The following is a 22,917-nucleotide window of genomic DNA, read 5'->3' as shown; positions in this document are numbered from 1 at the left end:
CTTGCAAAGTCAGCTTGGATGAATCATTTTTCTCGTTGTCTTTGTTTACCTTTCTGCTGGGTTTTCTCCTCAGATTGAATGAGAACATTGCACAGGCCTGCCTATGGTCAGCTTTTTCCTGTTTTTTCTTGTACCTAAGTAGTGTTCTGCGGTGTTTGGATTATAAACGTGGCAGGGGAATGTTTTAAATCCCCCAAATGGGGATTTGCAATGTAAGTCTTACGGAAACATTCCTACTGAAACTGGGTTACATAAACCTCCACAAAGTGTGTGGCCATGTTGTGGACATTGCTCTTTCAGTAGCCCAGTTCCACTGCTTGATTTACTGGTAACAAATTCAGGAATTTTCCGTATCCCCTCCTCTCACTCCAGGGTGAAATTTACCCTTTGTTAAGTGTCAGTGTGGCCTATGAATCCCTTCCTTTGTTCCTTAGTGACCAAAATAAGTCTGACGCAGGATTTTAGGTGACCTGGGGGTCATGCAAGAGAACTTCAGCCAGAAGGTTAAAATTGCCATGGCCAGACTGGCAGTGATATGTTGCACTGTATGCAAAGTGCTCTGGAGGAGAGCAGGAGCAGAGTCTGCAGAAACAATTCCTGAAGAAAGAATGAGTTAATAATAATAGCCAGATTTAATTTCAGTTTCTCCCTTTGGTTTTCTGTAAGAGTTAGCCTTGATGTAGAAAAGCTGGACAATGAATTTGATACCATAATCTGTTTTTATGCAAATGTCCTCTCAATAAATCTCCCGTTAAACAGAAAATGAAATTAAATGAACAAATATATTCAAAATGTTAGACTTCTAAAGGTGGTGTACAATTAGTCAGAGTTTTACAAGCAGAATGAATTGGTTGTAATAAAAAATAACCTTTCTTGTTAATCCCAGAGAATATATTTAAAGCCCAGGCTCAACCTTTTTAAATGACTGCCAAAAAAGATTTGAATTTGAGGAGCCTGAGAATTTTTGCATATCCTGAACTTTGGTAGGCTGTGAATAACGGATATGGTATTAAATTAGGAACATGTCCTTGCTGTGCTCGCCCCTTAATCAATTCTATTTTGCCTAATTTCAGAGCCTCTAGTATATGTCAATATTTTTGGGGTCTTGGTATTCTCAACAATGTTTCAATGGCTTAAATTGGGTAGAATAGCCATAAGTGAAAGAAATGGCATGATGAAATGCATATCTCTTAAGTAATAAAATCTCTTAAATGTCTTGTCAATGGACAGTCATTCCAACCGCACCACTATTACTCTTTAACTTGAGTTTGCTTCTAAAATCCTACCCAAGAATAATGTTAAAATAATTTGAAAAGACAATGCACAATATTTTTCATATAGAAAAAAAATAGATGACGGGAAATAATAGGTTCTGCATCAGAACAATTTGTCGCATATTTTCAAGATCTGTGGAGCTGGGGCACAGCACAGCTCTCCTGTGGCTGCACAGCTCCTGCCCCAGACTCGCAGGTGTGTGGCCAACACAAAGCACAAGCAGGACTAGTGTTGGTCTGGGCACCTGTGATAATCCCAGGCATGCAAGGAAATAAATTGGCTTTAATATGAAGGGGAATTAGGCAAGATGATTTCTACCACACCTGCCTTTCATCTTCCAGTGAGGATTCTGGGCTGTAAATGATAGTCCTCCTGTGGGTCTCAGTGAAGCGCAGTGCAATCCCTCTGTGCTGTTAGACTGGATCTGACCACACGTCCTTCTCGCCCACAGCACCTGGTAGTGAGGGTGAGGACAGGACTGACGTGTGGTCATCCCTCTCCAGCGTAACCTCTCAGCAGTGATGCTTTTGCAATACTGAGCATGGACTTAAATAAATAATAATCATAGAATCATTCAGATTGGAAAAGACCTCTAAGATCATCTAGTCTGACCTTAATAAATGCTCTTAGATCAAATGTAAGTGGTGCTGAACAGTCTCAGCCTGATTAAAAAAAAAGTAAAGAAAGGTTATGATGGAAAAAAAACAAACAACAGTTATCTTTGAGGTGAATGAAAATTTTCAGTGGATGTCCCATGAAGAATGTTTTGCAAAGGGTTTCCTAAACATATCCCTGTATTTCCTGTAATATCTGGAAATCTCATCCAAAAGCAATGAGGTATTCTCCTTGTCCAGGGCAGCTTTTCTTTCCATGACCTTTAGTTGCAACAGGAATGACCAGCAGTGTAGGGTGGATAAACCTGGGTTAGTGAGTTAGTAACAAGGACAAGAGGGAGGCTCTGGGACAATATTTTTTATGAGAGGAGTAGAAAATAAACATTTAGGGCAAGCTGAGAGTTTACGAACCAGATTTCATTGTATTTATACATCATGGTTGAACTGGCTTTCAGCTGCTTCTGTTAATGCTGTGTGTTCAAGTCACGATCTGGGGGTTCCCCAGCATACAACTGAGGCAGACGAGGAGAAACGTGTCTGCCTATTGTATGTGCACTGGTTGTCCAGGCATAGGGGGAGCACGAAGCCTGCAGCATGAAGCCCCCATAGTAGTGTTATGGCCTGACAGCTGTAAAAGCAAAGGAAAGAAGGCATGAATTCAGGAGTTTGTCTGTAGACATATCATCAGCTTAAAATAATAGTCTTTTTCCTTACTGTTCCAATTGGGTGCTCCTACTTACAGTTTGAATCCAAACTTCTCAAGAAGCGAAGGACTCTCAGATAGATGAAAATTACATGGGACCTTCCCTGAGTATTTTTTTTTCCAAGATAAACAAATGTGCCTGTCTTCCCAGTGAGCTGACTGCTACCTCTGAGGTTCAGCAGAATGTGTCCAGCTGATACCTGTGTCCACTCTTCCCATTAGCTCTGATGATGCCCTTTCCTACCAGCTTCTCCTGCTTCTGAGTTTGCAGTAGATAAAGGCCTTTCCTCTGAGGACAAAAATCCACCTTTTTGTCCACAAAGATGCAGCTGCGCCCCCCAGCAACCTTTGCTATGGGAGCTGCTCCTCTCCCCTCTGGTTTGATGTCTTGGGCCTTGACAAGAGATTTGTGGATTAACTCCTGAGATGCATATAGTTTTTTTTAAAAAAAACAAAAAACAAACAAAAAAACACTTTTTTTTTTTAAATTATTGTTTTTAGCGGCTAGGGAATATGGGAAGAATGCAAATGAGTGAAAGCCGTCTTTGATCCGTGTTGCTCCTGAGCGTAATCTGCTAACCTGGCAGGAGCCAGGCACGAGTGGAATTGCTGCCCCTACGTAGGAAGGAACTTCAACTGCTTTGCAAGCAGTTGCTCGCAGTTTGCTTGTTGGCTTGGGGAAAGCAAGCGGCCGAGAGAGCTCCATCCCGGTACAGGACAGGGGAGCTGGCTGCACTGTGGGGCCAATCGCCTGCTGCTCACATTATGGGATTTATTCTTTTAAGCAGGGGTAAGCTGAAATCGAAGTTTTCCACCCACATCTGAAAAACGAGCAATGGAGTGTTTACCCTGAAAACGGCATGAGTGTGGCATCTCCCTCTCTCCAAGGGACGGGCTGACCGACGGAGTGAGGACCAACCTCCAGGAGCCAGCCCTAAGGTGAGACACCGAGCTGCTGTCCAGGCGGGGGGCAGGCGTTCGCTTCGCTTCGAAATGGGCCTGTCCCTCAGCACAGAAGCTGTGGGAGTCTTTTGAGGGCATGTATTTAAAATACAGGTGGAAGGGCTGGGCAGGGTTATTGAAGAGGGAAGGATGATTTTTCTTGTGTTTGATTTGCACAGTAAAACTTGTAATAGCCAGCAAGATATAAAGGCTTCAAGAGTGAGTGTTTCTCTCTACTTCTAAATAATTGTACTATTAAATAAAATGATGCCTGGATGTACGATATGCACATTCTGTAAAACACACACATATTTTGCTCTGCAGGACACTGGGAAGTGGTTTGTGCTCTGAGGTCTGGATTGACGATGTCTCCTCCAGTCCCTTCGGACCTGGGCTACATCCCCCCCGATGGTGGATGGGGCTGGGCAGTGGTGTTTGGGGCCTCCATCTCGGTTGGGTTTGCATACACCTTTCCTAAAGCTTTCACAATCTACTTTAAAGAGCTTCAGGCTGTTTACAGCATCTCCTACAGCCAGATTGCCTGGATAACTTCCATCATGTGTGCTACCACCTACGGAGGAGGTAAGTGAAGCAAGACCTCATCTTTCTTTGTATCAGAGGAGGTCAGAGCTCTACACCAAAAGAGGGGGGGGGGGTGAACATATTTCTTTGAGAAAGTTCTTGGAAAGATCCCAAAACCCCAAAACTGGCTTTCTGTTTTCTTATGTTGTGCATTGGCAAAACACAGAAAACCAGCACTGCTGGATATTTTATTGATAACATATACGATGTCATCAGTTCTTGTTATTTCATCAGGAATCTTGCTGTGTTTGGCTTGGAGCTTGGCCACAGGGGAATTATTTTAAACCTGGACAGTTATTTCAGCATATTCAGTATTACAGCTTTTGTCCTGCTCCTCTTCTTGGCTTTCTTTTTGAAATAAAAAATATGTTTCTGGCACTCTTGATTGTAGGGATGATATTGGAAGCTTGAAACCTAAAACTCAGCTGGTGAACAGGCATAGCATACATGCATGTAGATGTTGAGTTAGTATGTAAACGTGTCTTTAAATATTACCTAATTCTGTTGCCAAATTTTTGCTGTAAATTTTTAAGGGATGAAGTTTTAGATTTCTGCATGGAGAATCTCTCTGAAAGGACAAATGTGTCCCCTGGTCACTTCAGGTTAAAACGTTCACTGAGTGCTTGTCCCTTGGCTGCAAACATCGCTGTTGTGCAGAGCTCCCAGGAAGGTATTGCTTGTCCTTGTAATGAAATCACTGAATGGATGCGCTCAGAGGGATGCTTGCCTCAGATACTGATGCCAGGTATTATCCTGCCACTTTGATCTAAGCAGCTGGTGTGTATCTTGCAATTAATGATTAGTAGATTACTGTCTTGGTTTTAGGTTGCTGGCGCTTTGTGAGGTGCAGCTGTCAGGAGTTACTGCTTGGCCATTAGCAGAGCCTTGGTTCTTAGCTTGTGTTGCAAGGGTGAAATGTAAAAGGATTAACACCAAGAGCCACACCAGCTCACACCCAGCACCTCAGTACTTCAGGAAAGAGCTCTTCATGGTGATAAAAAAGCTGCTGTGTGAAATGGCCTCAGAGACAGTGAGAAGGCTTCGCTGGGGCCTTGGGCCTACAGTCTCAGAAGGATGGAAGTTCACTTCCAGGGCTATTAAATCAGCAGGTCTAATGAGCACGTATTTCCCTTTGAAACAATGAGTGTATATTCTGTAACCACTGTGGCTGTTGTGGTTTCATGTCAGGAGAGCAAAATGAAAGGCCGAGCAAAAGGCTGGAAAGGTTCATGTTGGGGATTCAGGCTGCGCATGGCTGCTACGGGCCTGATTTCCTTGGGATGGCTGCTCGGTGCCCTCTGAGATCTAGATGTCTGAAACTGAGCACCTTTAGGGATGTCTCAGACCAACTGACATTTCTGGCTTACCCCCCCCCCTCCCCCTCTCCCCCTACCTTCCCACATTCTCTGAGCTATCTTCAACAACCTGATGAAGATGGAGGGGAGAATTGAGCATGGAGACTGGTGTGAGTGATCTTGATGGGGGAAGCAGCCACTACAGCGTAAAACTTGAGGTTTTCGTCATTGGTCTTCAAATACTGACACTTTTGACACCCTGTTGCTGCAGAGCTATCACTATAAGCTGCAGCCACATGTGCAAGTGCCTGATGTTTCCAGGTGTCAGATGTAACAACAGGGGGATGTCAGCATTAGCGAGGAAATACAAGATGCTGTCCTGGCTGGCAGAATCAAGATGACTTCTCCTTTTCAGCATTACCTTTACCATCACACAGCCTTTAGGTTAAGAACTCACTACTGGTAGGACTGGTTTCCTACACTACCTCTCCTGGCCTTTTCGCAGGCACTGTACCCATGCTAACTGCCATAAGGGCACCTTTTCTTACTGGGGCTCTGTCCCGTGGTGCAGTAGCTGTTGCTCTGAGCTTCTCTCAGTTTTAAAATCACTGTAGCATCTGGGTTTTAAAAATGAACTACGAAAATAATGTATCTTTGGGAAAAAAAAAAGAAAGTCTCATGACGAATGTCTGTATAAAGATTATAGACTTTTCTAGAATTAAGGAAGATCAATTATCTACTCTGTTCTTGCAAATGATTAATAATTCTAAGCATTTTCTCATCATGTTCTCATCTTTCAGAAGTTGTTTCCTGTAAGTGGTGCTGACATCTCCATAGATCTGACAGCAGCATCATGCTTAATTATCATAGAGGAGGGAATGGTAATAATAACAGATTTAGTAGTTTCATCTCAGAAAATAAATATCTTTGAATGAATAAGTAATTGAATACTCAATTTGATCTTCCTTTCACACACCAGCATAAATATAGAGTGATCCTGCAGCAACCGGCAAAGCTGCGTGCCTTGTTTGAGGAGGAAAGCACCAGCAAGACTTGCCAGGGAGGTTGAGGGTATCCAGGGGATGCCTTCAGGGGGAATTATGCCTTCAAACCCCAACTTTAGTTTTACAATGTTCAGAAATGCCACAGCCAACTATATACAAAGTACTACTGTAGGGGAGTGTAAGTTTCTTAGCACTAGAGAAATTAAACAAAACAAAACAAAACAAAAGCTTCAGAAATGTTGGATATTGCTTCTGGGTGAAATTTTGGCTGCACTGAAGTCCACAGGCACTTTGCCATCACCTTTAGTGGAGCCAGGATTTCACCTTTCAGCTGCAAATTTTGATCTGCTAATCCATAATGCTAGAAGCCTGGAAAATTTCAGCCCCAAGCATGATATTTAGGAAAGGAGGCTGAGAAGTGAATGAAATTTTAGAAATGAATTGTGTGTCTGTAAACACTTGGTTTCCCAAAGGTCTCTGGGACTGTTAAGTGATGGAGTGTCCTATAAACATGACCCAAGTAATGAGTGCATCTCTGAAGCCTGCCTCACGAGGGGTCGTGCCTGTGGCAACTGGGGGGCTCTTGGGAAGGTCGGTCTGCAAAGCTGGGATTACAGCAGGCTTGAGCAAACACTGTGCTTGGACCAAAAATCTCCTCTCTTTGATCTCATAGGGCAGAATGGACGTACAGTGTCAAAAGTTCAACAAGCTCCTAGAGAACAATCTGTGTAAGACCTTGAAAGTTAATACTAAAGCATCGTGCTTGATCTGCTGGACAACGGTCAGCCAGAAGGGCAAAGAAACAGGGGAAATGCAGGCTCAGGAGTGCGGCTGAGTTTACCTACAGAAATACTGCGTGTTGCGTCACCCTGTGCTAAGGGCACAGAGGACTGATCCGCATTACAGAGACATTGTACACAGCTGCCCACACTACCTGGTGCATGAATAATCCTTTCCCTTGATTCTGTTTCATGTTTCCATACCAAAGTATTCGACTGAATTGTAGCAGGAGCAGGCTGGGTGTTCTCCGTCCCGTGCAGAGGAGCTGGTTACGTGCAGCGTGGCCGCAGGAGTTACCCTGCAGTCCTGCTTCCCCCTGCTCCCTCGCAGAGTTTATCAGCCTCAGAGGTGATGAGAGCTGTGTGGTCACAGCAAGCCTGGCTTCTGCTGGCTGCGTCCTTGTCCTTGAAGCAAGTCAAAAGTGCCCTACTTCTGTGTAGCCAAGGGGTTGCTGCTCTCAGGGCGCTGAAGTCCCAGAGGGAGGCTTCTGGGGGGATCAATGGAAGAGCAGGAACCCTCAAGCAGTTGCAGTCACTCATCATGACAATTTTCTCTGCTGGAACAAAAAAAAAAACAAAACAAAAAGTTCCAGCTGCCTCTTTGGGACAGTTTTTCTGCAGGTTTAACTGACTCTAAGGCCTTGAATACTTGGGTGAGGGAGGGTTAACTCTGGGGGGAAAATACCTTTGTTATGTAATGGCTCATAGTACTACGACCTTCAAACAATGGTGTCCCAGAGACTACCTGCAGACCGGTTTGATGTCCCCCTGTGCTCTGGCTGAGGAGGTCCTGGCCCTCAATTCAGATTCAGACAGCACCACACAGTGCCAGCTTTCTGCTGTTTCCAAGAGGGAATTGCTTTTCTTGGTGCCCCTGTAAAATCTCTCATCTCCCAAACATCAGGAGAGTTTAATGGGATCTAAAGCTCTCCACTTTGTTGAAGTGTTACTTGCCCTTCTGTCCTATTGCTAAAGACCCGAGTGTTTATTTGTGACAAGACAGCCTTGGAGGTGGGCTGGAAGCAGTGGTGGTCTTCTGGCCCCTGCTGTGCCACAGATACTTAGGGCCATGCCTTGGAGAAGCTGCTTGTGGAGGGGCTGGAAATCTTTGAACCCTGCAGCCACAGTGCACTGGGGTTTTGACAGTCTGAACTGCTGCAGGTCTTCTCCACCTGGTTCTTTTTCATTGAAATGAATAAGGAAACTCTCACAAGAATATTTCCATCAGAAGCTCCAGGATGCTTTGTGTGCTTTCACTTCAAAATAAGACCAAGTAGGCAAAGTGGGTAAGGCAAACTGGAGTAAGACGGGATATAGTACTAATTTTACTTTGCCAACACCAAAAGGCCTTTTTTCACTACATGTTTAACTTGAGCAAAGAGGTATGAACTCGTTAGCCTGTGATGAAACCTTTCAGAGAGGAAGACAAAGCTTGAGCCCAGGACTGGAGAGCTGCGGGTGGGAGCACAGAGGATCCCGCTGCACACCGTGTCCTTCGGTGAATCCCCTGCTTTCAGTACAAATGAGAGTGACGTGCTGCTCCGGGTAAAGTGTAATTGTACCTCCAACACGACCTTCCACCCCAGCTGTTTGTTTGCCTGTGTCTGTGTGCACAATTTGAAATGCCACTCGCTTGGCTTTTAGTGATGTTTGAGAAAAACACGGTATCTGTGCTAATTTTTGGCCAGTCAGGGCTTGGCGTAGCCAGACATCTGCCATTCAAGTTAATAGCTGAACTCTCTGTGTGTCTTTGGGTCTTTCAGCTCTGTTGTTTTTCCCTTCCTATGCAGTCATTTTCCAAATATAACAAAGCAAAGCCCTACTGGGATTAAGATGTAAATGAGATGAAGATGCAATAGCAAAGGAATAATTTGCTTTAATTCCCAAGTGAAAACATTCCAATTATTAGATTTAAATTAATTGTAGCCATCTTCTTACCAACACAACTGTTCCTGTTTGGGCTACTGATTAAACCCCTGCAACAGGGGAAAAGCAGAAGAAGTGGCACCACTGCTGGCTTTGTGTTTTGGTCTCAGGGAAACCCGCGCTTTCAGCAGCGGTGCTTCACGTACCTGGCCGGCTGGATGGCGCGATGCAGAGCTGGAGCCATTCAAGGGTTTCACTGGTGTTTGAATTCCTCTGCCCACCTGGCCTCTGCAGTGCTATTAATACCACAGCTTAGCAAAAAAAAAACAAGTTTGATGTTTCATAACTTTCCGTTTTGACCTTCCTTGGCCCCCTTGTAAAACACCACTGGGTGCAAATCAGAGGCGCGAGGCTAAGCCAGCCACCTCGACAGCCTCCAGCAGCACAGAAATCCCTCATCCCCACATGGTGTCACCCCACTGCTGGGTGCAGGGACGTGTGGGGCTGGGGACTGTGCCCACAGCCAGCCAAAGATCTTACACCAGCGCAGAGAGGCTGCCTGGGAATCAAAAGTGTCCTCAAAGTAGCCATTGTCAAGGGATGGGGACTGGCCGCGGTGCTGCTGCATCCTTACCTGGGAACCGCTGGGCAGAGCGAGGTTCCCTTTAATTAATACCTTGAGCATGACAATATTAGCAGTAAATCCCTGAATGCTGGAGGTCTGGTGGCTGAACTCTGAGGAATGTGTTGTGTCAGCCCAGCTGCACTCAGTGGTGAGCAGAGGCCAGTCAGTCTGTGCTTACCTGGGAGGGAAGCATTCGTCAGTCCCCAGGCTTGAATTTTGTCACTGCATTTGGCTGGGGCCCAGAGCAGAGAATTTTGCTGAATTCAAACCTTTTCCCAAATAGTAATCTATATTAGTATGGACCTATCCCTCAGAAAAAGATTATTATGAAAATAAATGTACGTGCCTATTTTCAGAGGGCTGGGCTATCTCTTTCCTAAGAGAGATTGCAAAAGTACCGGTATTGCATCCTGGGTCACTGAGCGTGGCCCTTAGGTTTTGTGGACAAAACTGCATATAATCTCATTCATAAATTGAGAAATAATTTCAGCCTCAGCCGTGGATTGGACTTTGCTGCTGATACATTTTATGAGAAAATAGAAAATGAAAAAATGTTTTGAGAAACACAGCCACGCTGTGGCAATGAGTACTGCAGACATTTGAAAGAAGTGCCATTACATCTTTAGCTGCTCACTTTACCCAATGCTGTTGTGAAGCAGCAGAGCTAGGGACAGATTTTTATTTTTATTTTTTATTTTTCTTAATGTGGAAGCAATTTGTAAAGCCTTTAATTGACTTTCAAAGACTCAGTGAAGGAAAAACACTGTTGGGCTTACAGAGCTGTAGCTCCTACCTTCAGCTGCAATAAAACTGCTGTGTGTAGAAGGCTTCAGATAAAATTCTTTCCTAATACCAAAGTGGCCCACTGAGGATAAAAATAAATGCTTTCTATTCTCAGGGGAGGCCGGGTTTTGTTTTTTTTTTTTCCTTTTTTATTATTATTTATTTTTGGTAAAAGGAAATCACTCAGACTGTCAAGACTAGTCACTTCTATTTTTGTCCTTTTATTTTTGTGTTCTTACGTCTTAAAGATTCTTATTTATCAAGCCGTAGGCTTCAATAAATGAAGGATGTTTGCTTATAAAAATCCAGATGTAAAGTATCTATGGGGACTGCCATGGAAAGCTTTGCAAAGAGTGGAAGATGGACACTTTTGAAGGAAAAAAAGAGCAGGTTCAGCCTCTGACCCATCCCCAGCCCCTTTCCCGCTTTGCCCCTCTTCTTGATGAAGCTCCGGAGCTAAGTGCTGGGGATACAATCACAGTCCCTTATTTACATGGAGGTTGTGATAGGGAAATGAGTTTGTTGAAAAGGTATTTTGCAATTTTAATGAATTTTCTTGCTGCTTGCCAACAGGTTAAAAATCCTGCCCTCCAGGAAGCATCTGGTTGCCATGGATGGGTGAGTGGAGCCTGGCCCCGGGGGCTGTGCTCCTACCCGCAGGGGGGGGCTGCCCCACATCTCCCCACATTGCTAGCAAGTCCTTTTTGACCTAGTGAGCCCAGGATTTCTGCTGTCAGGCTTTTTCTTGGAAGAAACCCTCCCTCTGCCCTCAGATGGTCGTGTTCTGCTTGTGAGCATCTCGTCAGAGCGGCAACACCTGTGCAGATGGTTTTCAGGTGTCTTTAGAAATCATTTGTCCCCCCAATAGCTCCTGCTGCAACTGCTTTTCTCCTCCCATTTTCTTTGCAACCAGTTTGTGTTAATGTTTACCCAGAGGGTGCCATGCCAGTGTTTGCTGCAGAGGAAATTCTTTAAATTACACCAAATTTAACAGTTCTGCAGAAGGAAACTCTCCTATTTGCAGCATTGTACCTGCTCCTGCATCCCTCTGCTCCAGGGGGTTCCCACCAGCACTGCACCCCCTGCACAGTGCTAAGGATGTGCCTTTCTTCGGTCTTGGGTGTGGTTGTTTATATGTGCTCACATTTTTTCATTTTTGGCAGAAGACAGAAACCAACCACTAAAACTTGATTAGAAAAACTCCAGGAATCCCAAGCCCTCTGTAGGAAAATGGGAGAAAACCATCCCAGCCCCTTCGCCGTCGCCTTGTTCAGCTGCAGACAGGGATTTTCATACTGGGGAGACTTCCATCGTGCCCTGCAATGGCAGAATTTCTGTTTGCAGGGCTGCATTGTAAAAGCTTGCTGTAAGGGTGCCTGCAGCTCATAAAGTGGCTCCGGGCTGCACAGGACAGAATTCGCCAGCTCATCGTGCTGTGGCCCTGCACCCGTGAGTCAAGGTCTCCTGCTCTTTTTAAGTTTACTCAGTTTTATAGGAAGAAGGAAATAGTAGTAATAAAACATCTTACAGACGTGTTGTAAGGAGATCTTTAAAGCTGTAGATTAACTGCACTGGGCAAATTACTGAGCAAGGCACCGATTCCTTCCCCCTCTCTGTTATTGCCTAATTGCCTTCCGAGAAAAATGGGATTTCTGGTACCAGGGGCTGTTTGGGGAGCGTTGGAGGGAGGATGGAAATAGGGAGGAGGGGAGACCCTTCTTGTTTCATTACAGATTGGCATGTTTACACCTGAACTGAAAGGGATAACTATTAAAATCTTGTTATTTCGGATTTAGCAATTTGTGGTGCTGAAGTGAGAAGGAGCACCACATGGGATCAGTGAGCTCCATCTCCCCTTGTCCTTGGGGGAAGCCAAGGCGGGCACACAAAATCAGCCCAAATCGTACCCCAGCCCTCGTGGTTACACACCGGGGGACAGAGGTCTCCCTCTCCGAGGCTGAAGGCAGAGCAGAAGGTGGCAGGGTGTGGTGCTCGCCTGCCATAACCATCTGAATTTGCACAGAATTGGGGCCGAGGAGGCTCGTGGGTGAATTCCTCCGAGACCCGCAGTTACTTGAGGCAGGAGGAGACAAGGTGGAGCAAGACACAAGTCTGGCAGCAAGGCTGCAACTTTCTAGCAAGAGGAAACAGTACTAGTGTTTCCCCAAAAAGACTTCAGTGGAAAAAGTGGAAAATACAGTGAATAAGGGAGAGTAGACGGTGACTGTACATCTGCCCAAATCTGCTGCGACATAGTGGTATGGGTACGGGACAGCAGGGCACAGCTGTGTAATGGGGAGGGAAGAGGGCTGGTAGAAACAGGAAAAAAATCATAATTTCCGTTTAAATGACTGCGGATATTTTAATTAGCCCCAGTGGGCTGGTTGGGTGCCGGTGCTCGGCATTGTTGGGTGGTGAGAAAAAAAAAAGAAAAAGGGAAAAGCAGGTAAACCCAGAGGGGGCTCGGTCTGCTGGCTGTGCGGGGCGGGTCCCATGTGGGGCTGTCCCGCGTGGGGCGGTGCAGAATCGCCCTCCCCGAGGGGCTCAGTGCCGCGATCCCACAGGTGGGTGCTGCTGCGTGGGGGTGCGGGGACCCACACGTGGCTGGGGCTGTCCTGGGGGGTTGTCCAGGGGTGGTGGGTGGGGGCTGCACCAGGTTGGAGCCGGCGTTTTTAATCATAGCCACGTCCACGGGGTGTTTCCAGCGCTTTCCGCCCCAGTGGCACTACCGATGTTCTTCGCGATAATGGCGACGCTGCAGAGGGGACACTAAAAATTAATCAACAGCCCGAAGCTGCGTGGGGGCAATGCTGTGGTCGCAGCCTGGGGCAGCGCTGCCGGCACTGACGCTGCCCGTTTGCGCTTTTATTTTGCAGGGCTTCCTGAGGAGCGCTGGGTGCCCGCTCGCGTCCCCCAGCCATGCCGTCCCCTGCTAATGCAGGGCCAGCCCCCGGCCCCCCGGACGGTGGCTGGGGCTGGGTCGTGGTCTTTGGTGCTTTCATTTCTATCGGCTTTGCCTACGCCTTCCCCAAAGGCATAGCCATCTTCTTCAAAGAGATCCAGGGTTTCTTTGACACGTCCTATAGCGAGATCGCGTGGGTCTCCTCCATCATGCTGGCCACCACGTACGGCGCAGGTGAGTAAGTCTGCCCCGGCTGCCGGGGTGGATTTGCTGCACAGCAGAAATTAGTCAGAATTCTCCTCTCCAGGGCAGCGTACAGGGAAGGCGATGGTGTCCTTCTGAGCTGCTTTATCAGCAGGTTTATCTTCTGATCCTGTTTCCAACTTCGTTCAGGGAAACGTGTCCATATGCAGAGTGCAGATGAACTAAGGGGTGTTTTTTGGGATTAAACTGGTGCCAGCTGGGATTTTCAAACCAGCCTGGTTCTTATCAAAAGTTTCATTTTCTGTGCCTTTTGGGCATGTGGGGGACTCCAAATACCTTCAGAAATGTTGTCTGTGACCAGCTCGGTGCTGACATCCCCGACATTTCCAGCTGGGTTTGCAGCACCTTTGTCGCTTTTCAAAATGGGATCCACTTCAATGCTATGGGCACGGAGCCACGCGCAAGCCTCTATAAAGGCGTGCCGCATCCTCAGCAGCAGAGGCTGAAATTCATGGCATGCCCCAGTGCTGTGCCCTGTCCCCAGCCCTGGGCTGCCTCGGGGGCTTCTGCCTCCTGGGCACCATCTCTGCAGCCTCCTGGCCGCTCTCCTGCCTCCAGCACCATGAGCAAAGCATGGCTGGGGGGGTGTTTGCTGTCCAGAAGTCAGATAACCTCCGAAGCTTTCTGTGGGCATCACTAAAACAGCCCGGAGAGCAGGCTGGTGTCAAACAGCTGGGTCTGGGGCACAGCCGAGGGTGAGCACAGAGTAGAGCAGTAGCTGAAGCAGCTGCTGGTTTGTTGTGGCAGGTTGTAATTACAGCGATGAAATCACCAGGGTCAATCATTCTTATCACTTGTAAAGCAGTGCATATAACTTTGTTCTTTTTTAAAATCATTTTGATAGCACACTAATGACTCAATGAAAAGCTTGGTCTGCCTTTGATTAAATCTGCAAGTGCAGGTAGACAGGAACCGTGCTCCGTAATTGCAGGAAACTTCATCAATATTTGTCCTGGCTCTTAAATAAATTCTGAAAATATTCTTTGTTTCTAAAAAGGGAATTTTGATTTCCTCAGTAATGCACTGTAGTTTTTTTTTAGAGAGAGTCGGTAATGAAAGTAACGATGCTTTGTACTGTAAAGGTTTGCGAAGTGGAAGCGATTCTTGAATCAGACCCTACTGTGATGGTGGATCACAGTGTGAAGACTTGGTCCCTGTGACAGTATCTGGTTTGAGTTCCCAACCAAGAACCTACAAATGCAGCAGCAGTTCAGAAAGGCAAATCTCCTGCTTGAGTCGGTGCCGCTGTCCCAGGCCACCTCGACAGGATGCTGAGCCCAAGCCCCGGGTTGTGCTGAGGCAGAGAAAAACATTTTTGCTTCAGCCCTGACAATATAAATGAGCAGCCAGCAGTAAAAAGCAAGCAGTCAGGCTCTGTATGGGCTGAGCAGGAGCTGATGGCAAGTGAATTACTGGGGAACGGGGGCCAGAGAGAAACACTGCTGTGGGAGGCAGGCAAAAAGAGTGCTTCTCATTTATGTATTACTTAAGCTCTGCTTTACAGGGCTGGGGTACATTTCAGCCTGATTAGCTGGTTTCAGTTTGGGTTTCGTGTGATGTGGAATGCTTCTGAGGCAGTCAGGGAGGGGAAAAAGGAGCAGCAGCCAGCCCATGCCTGTGGTGTGTTCAGCTGCCTACAGGGGAGGGTCTAGGAAGCTGCATGGTTTAGAAGTCAAAGAGAGATGAGTAATTTCTGGTACAAAAAGTATGTGAATGTGGGGAGGCTGCTGTAAATTTTGTGGCTGGTACTGAAATTGCACAAAGTCTCGGGTAGGTGTTACCTGGGGCCGAAGGCACCTTGGTGATGACCTCGGGATTTCAACCAGCTTGCAGCAGCCACCCCTCGGTGTGGATACCATCACCCGGAGTGATGCTGTGGGAAGCCCTGCTCTGCTGCGGGGCGGGGGGAGACCCTGATGGAGCACCCCCAAATAATATCCTCTCTGCAGACCAACGTGTGCCAGAGCAGTCTGCCAGCTCTGCTGGCACCGCCAGCTCGCTCGGCTCCTCTGCCCCATGCCGCCGGCGCCTTGGCAGCGTGCCTTTGGAGGGTCTGATGCCCTGCCTGATAACAGCTTTTGTTTGCAAACATCCTCAGGAAGCAGTCCCTCACTTCCTTGGCATGCTTTTTGGTGTGGGGACTTGTTTTTAGGCGGTGCTGCTTACTGTAAACAGAGCGTGTGCTTGCATTTCATAAACAGTGCAAATGGAGCTCGTTTTCGGAAAACGCTCGTGTGAACTCACTCAGATCCGCAGTGGAGCAGCTCGGCTGACTGGGACAGCATGGACACAGATTCACAGTGACCACCTGAGGCTGTGGCTTGTAGCACCAGAACAACACAAATTTTTCAGACTGAGACTGAAAATCAGGAGCCGAGACCATTTCTGCCCTTCACTTTTGGTTCCGTTCCCCACGGAACGTGTTTTACACCAGCCGCAGCTCTGGCAATATATATTGCAGAAGTTTTCATGTGTCTTATCCCGCGGTTTCTTAATCTGAACGAGGTTGCAGAAAGCAATCCTGGCCCTCTAACACAGGCAGTAAAACAGATTAGTGTGCAGTAAAGCGAACAGCCTGGACTTTATGGCAGGGCACTTGTGCCTCTCCCCAGTGCTCGTGTTGAGCTGCAGCACGTTTCTCTCTGCGGAGAGCAAACCTCTGGGCGAGGAGCACAAGGGAACATTGCTGTTCTCTGCCCAAATCCCCCAGGGCGAAACTCGGTCGGTCTGATAAAGAAGGATTTCCGTTTTGCAATGTCTCCGCTCTTTTCTTGCACGGGGTGAAGGCTCGCCCCATGTGGAGGGGTGGCAGAGCAGAGCCAGTGCCTAGTGCAGAGGGAAGGCTCACTGGGCCACGCAGAGCTGCCCCTTCCCATCTTTGGGGTGACACATTTCAGCCCAGGCCACCAATGGGTCCCTGGAGATAACCACTGCCATGGGAAAGCAGTGGGCAGAGGAGCCCCCAGGAAAGGAAAGATAAGCAACACTAATTTGGTGGAGATTTAGTCACCCTATCCAGCACTGGGGGAAGCATCCAGACGTTAAAAATAAGAAACACCGACACTACTAATGTAACAGCAGCGATGTTCTCATAGCTGCTACGGGCTCCTCTAAGGCGGTGAGGAGAGCAGGCAGGAGAAATGCCTTTTGTTGTGGCCAGCTGGTAGAGCACTGAGGCTGCTTTCCGGCACACGGGCCAGAACAGAGGGAATAATTTAATACCTGGGACAATATTTGCATTTTCAATTTTATTTTTTATTTTTTAATGATAACTCTTTGTGGCCAAAACAGTCATTTCAGCTGGTAAGCTTGGGTAGCTGGGGCTAGCATGGGAGACACCTGACATTTTATTCTCATTTTGAAGAACCTTATTTATTTATTTATTTATGCTATTGCTGTGCAGCTGAGTCTTGTGTCTGTGTTTGTATAGATTTTGTAGATGTAAATCTGTGCTACTTGTTTTGTCCCTTAATACACAAAAACAAAACCAAAAACATGCATGAGGACTGTACCCTGTTCTTGTTCTGCATGGAGTGCCGTGGAGTCTTTGCCTTGGTCTCGCCATATGCTGCTGTGATGCCTTCCAGATCTCCACGTTGATGTTCTTACGTATCCAAATTTCTATTTAAATTAGGGAATTGCCTTCTGCCTATTTTACAAAGAGACAGAGAGCCACCTTTAGCAAATACAACAAAACCGAGAGCGTTTCTGAAGTAAAAACCTTATCCCAAAGCCAGCCAGTGTTATTTATTTATATATCATTTATATATTTATTTATATTTCATTTATATTTATTTATATATCATTTATATATAACAAGGTATTATATATCTTGTTATTTATTATTTATTGTTTTGAAACTGGATGAAATGTCTGAAGTTTTAATTCTGGAGATGCCCAGTAACTGAGTCTTTTCTCCAAAGAAACTTTCTCCCAGAGCTTGTAACTGCTTAATAGAGCATCAGCTAAAGCAGCACGGAAAAGATTGGGAAGTTGAAAGTCAACCGCTGACCTTGAACATTTAATCCAAAATTTTATAGCCGTATTTTATTACGTTGCTGGCATGATAAATTGCAGTGACAGGTTTAGAAAGGACCTTACAACATGCAGTGGCATAAAGCTATATTAATAATGAGTTTGATTCTGCAGTTCTTAACTTAATCAAAACTGTGTACGCTCTCTCATGGTCTGGACCGAACCCTACTGAAACCCGCTCTGCCTCCAGAAGACCTCACCCAGCTCTCTCCACCCATCCCAAGTGCTTGCAAATAGCTCTGAAGCTAACCACAGCATTAACAGGGGAAACTGAGGCAAGGAAAGGAGGTGTTTTTCCAAGGAGAAGCAGCAAATGGTGACAGCTGAGGCCAGCCTGTGGGATGTGCAAGCTCTCTGCGAGCTGGTTTTGGTGCAGACAGGGTCCTGATGGGCAGGAGGTGCCCTGACTGGTGGAGCCACGTGGTTTTCTGTGTGTCCTGCCCAAAGCTCGGTGCCATTGACAGCATTGACAGTAAAGTATTATACATCGGCGCTCCCTAGTTATGTGCTTACAGTGTTGGTTCCACAAAAAAATTCAAATAGGGCTTTCACTAGGATTCGCCTGGACATGCACATGTCAGCCTGGGTTTCTTTGTAGGCTGGAAGAAGGACTCCATGATGGCTATCTGGCGTCCTGCTGCAGCATTACCTGCGGTGGACAGGCTTGGGGACCAAGCCCAGGTGCTTCTGGCAGAAGCACAGCTCAGCAGCGTGGTGCTGGATGCCTCCTTTGCTTACTGTGGCCACCTCTTGGAGTCCCACCAAGTCAGTGAGCCTCCCCGTGTCATTGAAACAAGGCGTCTTCCCACACCGAGGCACTCCCTGGTGTAGCAGCACCATTATCGGCATGGGTTTTGTTAAGGAAACCGGGTGAAGAATGATTTGATTTCTGTAATAGATGGCACTGCAGATTCATATACTTCTCCTGGCTCTCAGAGAGCACTCAAGCCCTGCAAGGTCACCACGTATGTGCTTATATTTTTTATTTTTTTAAATAGCCCTGTTCTAGTTAAGAACGATAATAGCTATAGGTTCGGGTGAAATATTTCTGTATTCGTGGACTTGGTCACAAAGCTTTATCATTTTGCCCTTCATTGGAGCTAGCAAGGTCACCAGGCAGGAGTAATAGAGATGTGATAGACTTAATAAAAACAGAGATTAATAAGAACGAGGAAGAAGAAAGCAAAGGATTTTGGATGGGGAGTTGTTGATGCTTCACATGCAGGTATTAAGCCCAGGAGTAAGTTACAATCCCCTCCAAAAGGTAAAACACACGCACGCGAAGGATTCTTGCCCCGGTGAGGAGAGTATGTGTGTGTGTGCTGCTGCAGGAAGGGGTGTGAGGACATTCATGCCAACCTGTCCTGTAGCACTGCAGTTATTCTGCCCGTGGGTGGCTCTCCAGTATAAATGCTCTCTTGGTCAAATTGCATAGGGTTTCTAGGAGGTGGACAAAGCCCCTGGAGGACATGCCCAGTAGGGGCTGTTTGCCTGTAGAGCAGGGTGTAAAGGACGCTAACCAAGGGCTGCTGATCTCAAGGAATAGGTGTTTCAGCTTTGGAGGGAACAGATCTGTAGCTGGGCTTCAAGATGGAAGGGATAAAAGACTGTGGTCCTGCCAAAGCAAAAGCTAAAAAAGTTATCAGGAAAAAAATTCAAAAAACGTGAAGTCGGGACCTGCTGCAGGTGAGCAGCTGTGGGCCGCTAAGATCCAAGCCAGCAGCCCGGGGAAGGCGCTGAGCGCAAGCAGCCGTGTGCTCGGCACCTGCCACACTGTCCCCTCGCAGGAGCAGTTATTTAATTGCCTAAATATGAAGTGACATGAGGGACCTTGGCTCCTGCCCCGGTTTTGGAGCTTTTGGCCTGTGGCTCCTCCGTACGCTTCAGTTGTGCAGTCTGGAAATTGAAATGCCGAGGCACTGATCAGATAAGATTGCTGGATAAGGACGAGGACGCTTTGTCTCTCTGAAACTTGGGTCTTGCCTGCTTTGTTTTCCTATTGTTTTTTTCTTAACATCAGGATGCTTCTGTAGCAAATGCATGTATGTGTGATGGGAGGTCAGGTTCCCTGACTTTCCAAGGGCATGTCTAGCAGGGGAGGCTGCTGCAGCTCGGTTTGCGCCCCAGGTTATTACCCCCACAGGTTTTTCAGCTGGCTGTGGTGCCCATGCCTGGGAGACCCAGCACCGCAGAGCAGGGACGGACCAGCCTGATGACCGAGGAGAACATGTCCAGCCAGGCTCGCCCATGCCTGGCTCTTTCATCTCACAGTGGTCACGCTACAATGGCCCCGCTCTGCAGCATTTGCCCCAGCTCTACTAGCAATGCCATCACCCCCTTTAATGTACGGAGCGTTTTCCTCGCCCACAAGGAGGCAAGAGGCAGCTTCCAGCGACTTGTTAGCTATGGGAGCTGCTATGGCATATGTTGGACTTAAACTTCACTCAAAACTGCTGACTTGCAATGCAAAGCAATAGTAACAGAAGGCATCAGGGCATTTTAGGGGCAGACAGGTGTTTGGAAACTGCCCTTTGGGGAATGGCTGAGGGCTATGTGACACCAGGACTGTCACCTGGGGCACTTGTTTCCTGTTGTTTGTCCTCCAGCCCCAGTGCGTGTGGTTGTCCTGTCTGCAGCTGCACTGCCTGGGGAAGCGAGGGGGTGCTCCTCCACCACTGCCAGTCCAAAACAAAGCAGCTGAACCCAAAAGCCAAGACTAGTAATGGACTGTGTTATTACCAGGTGCCAGCAAGTCTTCTCGAGAAGTCTGGAGCAGGCCCTGGTGATAAACACGTAAGAGCACGAGCCCTCCAGGTGTCCTGGACCTCGGACTTCTCTAGCAAGGCACAAGACCCGAAAAGCTGCAAGTTTTACCCTTCCCATCCCTTTCCCCCTGCTTTGCGACAGTGCCCTGTGCTTTCTTGGGCTGTGCATCATTAGTGAGTGCTGATTGCTAATGCTGACCCCCAGGCCTGGATGCTGGTGTGTGCTGGCAGCACGTTAATAACGCGGGGGCACTTATTTCATTGCCTGTGTAACGAGGAGGCTGCTCCGCCACAAGGGGTGGTGCCCTGCTGGGTGAATTATGAGGCCAATGGCAGTGTTGTTATTCCACTGAGGGAATGAGATTATTACTGAGGAAATCACAGGCCTGCTCCTCTTGTTGTTTTACTACTAGCGTAATAACAGACCTTGTTTTATTAGGATAAATGATTTTCCCCTTTTCCTCCCAGCTCCTCCTCACGTCCCCAGCGACTCCATGTAGTCAGCTCCAGTCCTGTCCGGCCGAGCTCTGGAGCTTTATCTGTGTTTTCACAGCAGTTTGGAGACTAAGAACTATCTGGGCACTTCTGGCGTCTCTGCACAACGACAGCTCCTGTCACCACAGGAATCTGGGAGAAGCTGAGCAGTGCCTGCAGCCCAGCACTGGGGACAGCGGTGATCCCAAACCTGCCACCACTGGGGCTCAACACCGTGGGCTGCTTTAAAGAGTTGCTGTTTTATCATCTGCACGGCCATCGACTGCTCTTAGCAGCAGAAACATGGTGTTTGCAGTGGCTCTGTGCCACTTTACACGGTCAGAAGGTCAGCCTTGTGGAATCTGGAATAAGCTGCACGTTGCACAGAGGCCTCTGGGGTGCGGGGCTGCCTGAGCCCTGCGCTGAAATATTTCAACAGAAATTCAGCCAGGCCAGGTTCTGCTGACTAGGGGGAAATTCATTTCTGTTAGTATTAGGTTAAGTTAAAAAAAATCACAAACCAGACAAATAAGGTATATAGATGTGGTCAGAGGTATGGGAGAGAAAAATGCTTTAAATAGAGCCCTTGTTAAAAACACCTTGGTGTTTTGCACCAACACTGGAAGTTTTGCACCTCATAAAAAATTCATAAGCCTTACTGAGAAAAACAGAAAAGCAATTCAGGTGTCTATTTTTTGAGCACTGTCATACTTGCAGGAGTTTAAGGCAGTCTGGATTGATATTTCTTGTTAAATGCCACGTCTGTGTTACCATCCTGCCCAGATCATAGTTCAGTGGCTCAAAAAGAATAAACGACAAGATGGTCTGGCTTCAGGGGGGAGTGGACGGGAGAGCCCAGGGTGTTTTGCATTTTCTTTATGGTTTTGCAATCTCCTCTTCAGGGTCCTTTTCACTTCTACAGACGCAAAACTCAAGGTGAAAAGTAATTGGACAAGCTAACAAATGAGCCAGGGCTTGCTTGCTTTCCCACCGGCAAGTTGCTGTGTTCTGCCTGCCACCAGGATCAGCTGCTTTGACATGGCCTTCCGTGTATCAGCTAACAACTAATGGAAAGCTGCCACAGGTGTGAGAAAAGAGAGGCTTTATACAGGACAGGCACTAAACCAGTATGATTTATGTGGGCTGAGGATAGTGCTTTCAATTACATCAGTCTTCCAGGAGTGCCGTGAGCCCAGCAGCATCTTTAGGGGATATTTGGTGCGAACTGTTGCTCTGCAGGCTGCAGAGTTTTATGACAGGCAGCACACCCGTTTTCTGCTCCACAAGTGTCCGGGGTGCAAAATAAGGTGTTTCTGACCTGGCTTTCCTTCTTCTTCCCCAGTGGATGATGGTAGCTCCCCTGAAGAGCATGTGTGTCCCCCAGCAGTGCAAGGAGCAGAGCTGCAGGCACAGCTCTGAGCGAAGCCAGCAGCAGGAGCAGGCTCAGCTTCCTCCTGTGCCTGTCTCTGTCTGGTGCCATCCCCCTTGCAATGGATGATAAGTGATCTCTGAGGCTGGAAGTTCATCAGGAAGCCACTTCCTGGGGTGTGGAAGGGGCTGCCTTGTTTCTTAAGGCTGGATGGGTGGGAAGTGCCATCCCTTCCCATAGAGAAGCACCAGCTGCTGGCAACCCCACATCAGCAGCCTTGTCTTTGTAATGCAGCAAGGTGCAAGGGAACGGCTGAATTTTAGTTCTAGCTTCCCCGTTAGAAGTTCCATGTGATCTCTGCCATGGTGGGGAGGTTGTGGGGATGATGCTGGCTCAGTGACACTGTGCTGGTCCCCAAGAGGACACAAACTGGGGACACGCTCCACAGCTGAGGTGACTTTTGCTCCTCACCATGACTTTTGAGGAACTCTGAAAGCATTCATCAAAACCTCTGCAAGGTCAGGCCAGGTAAACGGCAGCTTCCTGAGCACTTGGCCAGCTACATCTCCTGCCCCGTCCTTGCCTGGCTCTGTTAATTAAGAGACAAAAATCACCTTGCCTCCTGCTCCTGCTGCCGTCA

General features: G+C 47.4%; 1 protein-coding gene across 1 annotated transcript in view; it reads left to right on the top strand.

The window, feature by feature from the left end:
* The first annotated feature begins 3,899 nt into the window (after positions 1 to 3,899).
* LOC118248132 (monocarboxylate transporter 2-like) overlaps positions 3,900 to 22,917 on the top strand; it is a 31,090-nt gene continuing 12,072 nt past the window's right edge. The window contains exon 1 of the mRNA XM_035546792.1: positions 3,900 to 4,116. Within this exon, the coding sequence (XP_035402685.1) occupies positions 3,900 to 4,116 (217 nt within the window). The remainder of the gene's footprint in view (positions 4,117 to 22,917) is intronic.

Source organism: Cygnus atratus, chromosome 10 (genome assembly GCF_013377495.2).
Source record: "Cygnus atratus isolate AKBS03 ecotype Queensland, Australia chromosome 10, CAtr_DNAZoo_HiC_assembly, whole genome shotgun sequence".
Classification (NCBI taxonomy): Eukaryota; Metazoa; Chordata; class Aves; order Anseriformes; family Anatidae; genus Cygnus; species Cygnus atratus.
The sequence above is the reverse complement of the archived record's forward strand: the minus strand, read 5'-3'. Positions and strand labels throughout refer to the sequence as shown.